Below are 8,934 nucleotides of genomic sequence, written 5' to 3'. Positions count from 1 at the left end.
ATTCAGTGATATTGACTGGTTCACCATTTGGATCAGCATCTATTTTAATGGATGCTGCCATTGGAGTCCCTATGTCTTTTAAACAGGTCAGACCAAATTTCTTTAACATATCTTTGATATATTTATCTTGACTTATAAATATTCCATCATCAAGTTGTTTGATCTGCAATCCTAAAAAGTATTGCAGATCTCTTTGTAAACTCATTTCATATGCCTTTGACATACGTTTTGAAAAATTTTGACAATGTTTTTCATTTTTAGAACCATAAATAATATCATCCACATATATCTGTACCAACAAGAGATCACCATCTATCTCTTTTGAGAATAGAGTGGTATCAATTGTTCCAACTTTAAAACCTATTCCAGTGAGATACACATGAAGTGTCTCATACCATGCTCTTGGAGCCTGTTTAAGGCCATAAAGAGCTTTGTCTAATTTGTAGACATGGTCTGGATGTTTACTGCTTACAAAACCAGGAGGCTGTTTGACATAAACTTCTTCTTGCAGCTTCCCATTCAGAAATGCAGATTTAACATCCATCTGAAATACTCTAAAGTTCATCCTAGCAGCATATGCTAAGAACAATCTGATAGCTTCCATCCTAGTCACTGGTGCATAAGTTTCCCCATAATCCAATCCTTCTTCCTGTCTAAACCCTTGAGCAACCAATCTTGCTTTGTTTCTGATAACGACACCATCTTCATCCATCTTGTTTTTAAACACCCACTTAGTACCAATGATCTTCTTTGTCTTATCCTCAGGTTCAGGTACCAATGTCCACACTTTGTTCCTATCAAATGAGTAATTTCTTCTTGCATTGAACCAACCCAGCTAGGATCTTGAAGTGCTTCCTCAGGACACGTGGGCTCAATGGTAGACACAAAATTAACATGCATACAAAAGTTGCTGGTTGCATGCCTCCGTGTTTTAACACCACTCGCAAGATTACCAATAATCTGCTCAATCGGATGCTCCCTTGTCCATTTGGTGTTATGAACAGGTGAGCTGGTTGTAGAACACACAGCATCTTGATCATCAGCTGGTTCAGATGAGTGAGCAGCAACAGAAGGTTGCTGATCAATATCAGTAGAATCAGTACCAGCTTGTGATCTCTCAGAACCAGCAGACCTAGGCTCAAGTTGCAGCACTTCAGTAGAGCCAGTAGGTCTACTTGGTTTAGACACAGATGGAACAGAATGTTCCATTTCATCATCAGAGAACCCAGCAGCATGGATTGGTGAGGGTTGTGATGCTGGCTCTTCATCATCAAGAGCTTGCTGAGTAGGCTCTTCAAACAGTAACACTTCATCTTCACGATCAGTAGATGAAGCAGAGGCAGTTTCATCGAATGTAACATTAATGGATTCTTCAAAACAACCCCTTCTTTTGTTGTAGACCCTATATGCCTTTGACATGTTGGAATATCCAAGGAATATACCTTCATCAGCTTTAGCATCGAATTTTCCCAGCTGATCCCTATTATTTAGAATGTAACAGGGAGTGCCAAATACATGAAGAAATGAAATTGAGGGTCTTCTTCCTTTGAGAACTTCATAAGCAGTTTTCTGATGTCTTTTCACAATAAGAGATCTATTCTGGGTAAAACAGGCAGTATTCACAGCTTCTGCCCAGTAGGAATTCTTCAACCCAGACTCAGCCAACATAGATCTTGCTGCTTCAATGAGAGTTCTGTTTCTTCTTTCTGCAACACCATTTTGCTGAGGTGTTCTCACAGCAGAGAAATTTTGGGAAATACCTTTGTCAGCACAAAATTCTTCTAATGTAGCATTTCTGAATTCTGTACCATGATCACTTCTTAGTTGCTTCACCAGTTGCCCATTCAAAAGCTCCATTCTTTTGATAAAATTGATGATTTCATCAGCAGCTTCATTCTTTTGCCTCAAAAAGAACACCCAAGTGTATCTCGAGTATTCATCAACAATAACCAGTGTATACTTCTTCCCACTACAGCTGGCCACATTCACTGGACCAAATAGATCCATATGAAGTAAGTGAAATGGTTTCTCAACAGATGAGATTTACTTTGATTTGAACGAGGCATGGTGATGTTTCCCCTTTTCACAACCAGGACACAATCTGTCCTTCACATAAGACATTGTGGGTAGCCCAGACACCAAACTTCTACTGGATAATTTGTGAATATCTTTGAAGTTGAGATGTGAGAGTCTCTTGTGCCATAACCACTTCAGGTTGTCTGCTGCCTTCGAATAGAAACAAGTATCAGTTGTTGTGACTGCTGTGTTCATGTCGATTTGATACATGTTTTCATGACGTTTTGCAGTCAGCAGTGGCTTCCCTGTCTTATCAAAAATAGTACCAATTTTCTTTCTGAATTGGACTATCTTATTCTTGCTTGTCAGTTGGATTATGCTGAGTAAGTTATGTTTAAGCCTAACTACATATGCAACATTTGAGAACGTGACATTCCCATTTGTCAAAGTACCAAAACCCTTTGTGTAACCCAACGAATTATCTCCATACGAAACAACTGGACCATCCTTTTCCTGATAGTCCATCAGCAGGGACTTACTTCCGGTCATATGTCTCGAACAACCACTATCGAGATACCAGATTTGCTTATTTTGAATGCCCTTATACATCATTTCAGTTTTCCATTGAGGAGAATCTCTGTTTTGATCAGCTTCCCTCATATCAGCCAAAAACGTATTACCACCATCATCCTCATCAGACTCCTCGACCTCTTTGGCCATCAAACACAGCTTTTTACCAGTAGCGTAACCAGCACCATCATCATCAGTATCACTATCAGAAGATGAGGACGTGCTGGCTTCATCCCAGTCATGATGTTCAGCAACTAGAACCTTTTCTGGCTGTTTACCCTTCTTGTCAGTCTTTGCACTTTCCTTCATCTGAGCTTTCATAGCTTTGTACTTGTTTTTGTACTTATCAGCTTTTGAGAAAGAGTTAGCATGTGACGTGGAAGGTTTCTTGGACATGCATTCAGCAGCAAAATGTCCAACCTTCCCACAATTAAAGCACTCAGATTTAGGACCCTTGACTGACTTGCTGTTGTACCTAGCACTTGGCTTTTTGCTCCCTTTGTATGACTTGCTGGTTTTACTATGATTGAACCTTTTGAACTGCCTAGCCAGCAGAGCCATGCCTTCAGCAAACCCTTCTACATCACTTTCATCAGTACTGCTTTCTTCAGACCCAGTACCACTTTCCTTAACACTATCAGCTGACTCTTGTTATGCCAGTAACTTTTGAACCAGTAAAGCTTTTTGAGCTTTCTTCCATTTAGCAGCAGCAATAAGAGCAGCATCATCATTTTTAGATGATTTTGAAGTGGTGGGGGCAGACTTAAAGTTTTCTTTCATGTTAAGTTCAAACTTGGCTTCTGCCTTCTCATGATTCCAAAGGGAACTGTAGAGAGAAGACAGGTTAAAGTTCTTAAGGGTCTGTGTGGTTCTTAATGGGTCAGTAACAGGTTTCCATTTACATGGCAGTGCATCAATGAATTTGTTCACTTGTTCAAATTCAGTGTAGGTCACATTTAAAGTGATCAGGTCTGCTATCAAAGAGTTAAACCTAATGAAGGTTTGCTTAAGGGTTTCATTCTTATAGGCAAAGAACATTTCATATTCTCTTTTAAGAGCAATCATCCTGTTCTGCCTAACTTCTCCCATACCCTCATAGGTGACATCTAGGTAGTCAAGCATAAGCTTAGCATTTTCTTTTCCCTTGATCAGTTTGAACAGTGGGTTAGGCAAAGTTATGGCTAACAGGGTTCTGATTTTAGGGTCAAGACCAACTCGACGTTTATCCTCATCATCCCATCTAGAGGGAGTGAGAATAACCTCTCTGCCAGGGATGGCAGGAGTGTCAGCTGTTGCTGGTGCACTACCAACTGTCTCAGTGGGAACAAAAGGGCCATCTTTGGCAATTCCAGGCATGAGTGAATCCACGGACTCAAGATGGAGCATGAACCTTGCCTTCCAGGTTTCATACTCATCTTCATCAAACTTAGGTGGTCTGTTAGACGAGCCATTCTCAAGATAAGCTGAGTTTGAGTACGAAGCCATAAGAGAATTCAGATCCAAGATATTAATTATCAAGACTGACGCTCTGATACCAGTTGTTGGTCCCTTAATAACAACAGGAGTATTGTAGAGGGTGGGGGGGGTGAATACAATTCGTTTCTTAATTAACTAGTCAGTTAAACACGTTTAGTATTCTGTAGTAAATAAGATAGAGTCACAGGTAATTTTCAACGGTTATTCTTTATTGATTAAATCAGAAAGAATCACAACTATCCTTGGCGGAAATGATAGTTGGTTGATACAGATTACCTAGATTATAGCTAAGAGATAAACTAGAGCTATTACACGGTTTGGACTCTAACAGATAAACCCACACCACTAGTTTTTACAATAGTGGATACAACAATATATATAGTAGTTCTATTAACCGTGTAATTAATCTATTGTCCACTAGTACATTGGATGCCTTGTACTTGTGGGGACAATTGTGTCAGAAGGCGTGCTCTCCTTCTTTCCTCTTAGGTAGCTATTTGCAGGAACACACCAATTCGGTTTGGCACTACCATTTGATTTAAACAAATGGAATGTTGTGTTCCCTAGGTATGAATAAAGTATAACACATGTCTGCACATGCGTTCCACTTCTGCATTCCCACGTGGTCTTGTAAGGTCACTTGTCAGCCGCCGACTCCTGTCCTTTTCTGTTCAACTTTGTCTTCGACTTCTGTTGAATAGTGCGTTGATGTAGACCACTCTGGGAAACTACCATGCTTGTAATGGAGCATGGCTGTCTTGTGTTGTATGCTGATATCCAGACTTACTGGTCCTTCATATGCTGAGTCACTTGATATTCTTGATTTGCTGGGTGCACATCCTGTGCTGATTCGAAGAATACATTTCTACCTTGTGCTGATAGACTAGGCAGCATACTAAACACTCGACACAGCTATATTAGCTGACTATACATAAACAAACTTGTGCTGGCTGCACATAACACTTTAGTGCAAATAAATATTGTTTTGTCATAATTAAATCCTTAATTATTTTGGGGACTCAACAACATCTTCATTTTCACGGTTAGTAGTATTAGTTTCAAGAGATTCTGTGCGTACCTCTTCATGGGGAAGATCGTTAGTACTGAAAGATGGAGTACTTTGTGGTTCGGTGCATGAGTCACTTCTTCTGATGATGGTATATCTAGCCAACTCACAGTGTCATTAGGTTCAATCTCCCCCTGACTCGTGTGTTGGGTAGCATAGAAATATTCGGTTTCTAAAAAATCACAGTTCATAGTGACAAACACATGTTTCCTTTTTCGACTATAACATCTATACCCTTTTTGATTGACACCATAACCAACAAAGACACAATTCTCAGCACATGCATCAAGTTTTGTTCGTTCAGTTTTAGGTATATGAACGAAGACAGAGCATCCAAAAATGCGAGGTTTAAGAGTGAGATTTGACGGTGGTTTGTAAAATTTAGTTAAGGCCTCGAGAGGATTTTTAAGTTCTAAAGCTCTAGTTGGAAGCCAATTAACTAAATAAGTTGCCGTGGCAAGTGCTTCCGGCCAAAAAGACTTAGGAACATTTGATTCAATCATTAAAGCACGAATTATTTCTAATAAAATTCGATTTTTCCTTTCGGCAACCCCATTTTGTTGAGGGGTATGAGGACACGTAGTTTGATGAATAATGTCATTTTCTTGACAAAACGTTTTCATTTGGGTGTTGACAAATTCTCCACCATTATCAGATCTTAAAATTTGTATTTTACTTTGAAATTGTGTTTGAATCATAGCAACAAACTTCGTGAACATATCAAATACTTCGGATTTGTTTGTTAAAAAATATGTCCCTGTCATACGAGTGCAATCGTCAATAAATAATAAAAAATATCTAAAGTTGTGCCTGCCATTAACCCTTGCGGGCCCCCATACATCAGAGTGAACTAAGGAAAACAGTCGTTCAGTTTTTGTATTACTTGGTTTAAAAGAGTTTTGATGGCTTTTAGCCAAGATACAAGTTTCACACTCAAAAGTTTTATTATTTGAAAATAAACAAGGAAATAAAATGCTTAAGTAACCAGCGGACGGGTGACCAAGACGTCTATGCCATAACCATGCTTGCCTATTAATGGTTCCATGAGCTAGCATAGTAGTACCATCTTGAGTGACTTCATCCACATAGTACAATCCATCTCGTTCAGTACCACGACCAATTATCTCCCCCGTTCTGATATCCTATAAGATACAGAACGTTGGATGTAATAAAATAGTGCAATTAAGTTCTTTAGTGATATGGCTAACAGATAAGAGCTTATGAGAGAGATTGGGGACGTACAAACAATTTTTTAATTTTAAATTTTGAGAGATCTCAACTGTCCCTCCGCCCTTAGCATGGATAACCCCACCATTTGCCGTTTTAATTTTATCTTTGTTGGGTTTTGATTGTAAACAAATGTCGGTTTCATCAAATGTCATGGTATCCGTTGCACCACTATCAATAATCCACTCGTTATTTTTTGTTTTATTTGAAACAACGTTAGTGTACGAAACACTATGTTTAGAAACAACAGGATTAGGTTTTATAGAAAAAGGAGTCTTTTTATTTTTAATTTGTTCAAGTGTTTTAGTGTAATTATTAAATATGGGGGTGGGTGTGGGGGGGGGGGGGGGGGGGGGAGGGGGGGTTATTCTGTAAATTAGAGCTAATTTTGGGCCTTATAAAATAAGAGGGGTCATGGGTTGGTGGGTTAAAAGGGTCGGATCCCCTTTTTAATTTCTTCATTCGTAACAGGGGTGAAAACCCTAACCCCACAACCAATTTTTGGTCCGATAAACACCCTAAATTACCTCCACCTAGTTGTTCCGCTGCAAGTAATCCAAAACTGCCTGTTGCAGATGCACCGGAGTTGTTGGCCTCAAGGTTACCTCCGGTTACTACAGCTGCCGTCACCATCGAAGCTTTACCCTTCTTATGACCATCGTTCCACCACTCCGGGTATTCGATTACCTTAAAGCATTGTTCTTTTGTGTGTCTTTTCATTCCACACTTACTGCACTCAAGTTTATCTTTGTCTCGAGATAACTGTGAGTAATCTGATCAGCTTTGCTTCTTTGAGATGAGACCATGGCCATCGTGTTCTTTTGTTTTTGATGCTACAAGGCCGGTCGCGATGCCGGAGTGGGTAGGAGCTTCAGTCTTAATACCAAAGATAGTTTGATGTGCAGTTTCTTTACGAATTGCAGCATGTGCACTTTCAATGGTTGGTAAGGGATCTAATCTCAGAATTTTCCTTTTGATATTGTCATGTTTGTGGTCTAAAGCATTTAAAAATTGGAACAATTTTTGTTCTGATCTAAGGTTGTTGTATTTGACAATATCACTAGGGTGTTCCATGGGATTTGGATCCCTCATTTCGATTTCACCCCAAATCCCTTGCATTTTTAACCATAATTCTTCCAAAGGTTTACCTTCTTGTTTGATGTTGTTTGCTCTAATGTGTAGATCAAAGTTTTGCAGCTTGTCTTTGCCTGCACTGTATGTTGTGACGAGTGCATTCCATAGCATTTTTGTAGTTGGGAATTGGGTCAGGTTGCTTGCAATTTGTGGCTCTATGTTCTGGATAATCCAAGAGAACACAACCAGGTCTTCTTGGTTCCATTTGTTGCTTGTGACTTCTGGTGGATCATCGGTCAGATGCTTAAAGAGGGCATCGGATTTGCCTCCGATTGCAACCTTCATCATCCTTGACCATAAAGAAAAGTTTGTGTTATTGAGGCTTAAATTGATTTTCAAGGAATCTGAAAGCCTGTGTGCTTGTGATTCAACGTTTGCTTGAATTAACTTTGCCAATTGGCTAGTTAATTCACTGATTTCATTGTTACGAGTATGGCTTCTGTCTTCTGACATTGTAACCACTCGAAAGGAAAAAAAAAATAGGCAGATGATTGAGGTACAAAACGCGTGTACTGATCTTAAGATCCTACACCTTTTGCTCTGATGCCATATTGAAACTATAAACAAGAGAAAAAACTGATCGTATTATTGATGAATTGAATTGATAATGCTTTGAATTGGTTTTTACAATATGAATTACATCTCTATTTATAGTGTTACAAGGTCCTAAATATGGAATGGAGCCTAAGTATTCTGAATGAATACTAGCCGTTGCCGTAGCTTACTGTAATCCTGCTGTCATTTGATCCTAAAAAAGGAAATGATGAATTGGAATCTTCTATTCTGATCCTTGGTTTTAAATAATTTCTAACATACACATGTTTGAATTTATTTATTTGTATGTGTGTAGATGCTTAAAATACATGGCTATTAGTACTCTTAATATTGAGGCAGGACCCAAGTCATATAACAGAGATAAACACTTTATTTACATCATAAAATATCTATTTAGTATATATACAAATGAGACCTTTATAGTTCATCCGTCCCATAAGAACAATAATGTTTGACTTTTTGTTGAATTTAAGATATACTGGTGATTTATCTAATTTGTCTTTCATTTAATGTCGTTATAAAGTGTAACTATTAAATTAATTGTTAAATGTAACGTTAAATTTTCCAATAAAAAATGATACATAATTGGAACTTTAATTTAATAATTTTTATAGTTATAGTTATTTAGAGTATCTGACAATAATTTTAAAATAAACAAAAGTAGTAAAGTGGACTTTTTTTTTATTTATAAAACACGAATACTATAAAGGATGTTATTTTTGTTTGATTAGGAAAATAATTTAAAGTTACACAAACTAGTATATACATTTCTACTTCCACCTAAATAAACCGGGTCAAAAGAGACATAAATAATTTACATTAGGTGGTTCATGATACGAAAATATTTACCGTTCTCAAAAAGTTGTAGGCAGAGTAACTCCATTATGGAT

At 38.1% G+C, this 8,934-nt stretch overlaps 1 protein-coding gene across 1 annotated transcript; it reads right to left on the bottom strand.

The window, feature by feature from the left end:
- Positions 1-7,132: 7,132 nt before the first annotated feature.
- LOC139876103 (uncharacterized) lies at positions 7,133-7,942 on the bottom strand. Its single transcript, XM_071863403.1, has one exon. It carries the CDS (start codon positions 7,940-7,942, stop codon positions 7,133-7,135), a length of 810 nt encoding a protein of 269 aa, XP_071719504.1.
- Between the last annotated feature and the right edge of the window lie 992 nt (positions 7,943-8,934).

The sequence above is a fragment of the Rutidosis leptorrhynchoides genome, chromosome 11 (assembly GCF_046630445.1).
Source record: "Rutidosis leptorrhynchoides isolate AG116_Rl617_1_P2 chromosome 11, CSIRO_AGI_Rlap_v1, whole genome shotgun sequence".
Taxonomy (NCBI): domain Eukaryota; kingdom Viridiplantae; phylum Streptophyta; class Magnoliopsida; order Asterales; family Asteraceae; genus Rutidosis; species Rutidosis leptorrhynchoides.
Note: the sequence above shows the minus strand (reverse complement) of the source record. Positions and strands in the feature narration are given on the sequence as shown.

Excerpts from the sequence above, each read along its gene's own strand:
- LOC139876103 (XM_071863403.1), bottom strand. The coding sequence starts at position 7,942 with ATGTCAGAAGACAGAAGCCATACTCGTAACAATGAAATCAGTGAATTA.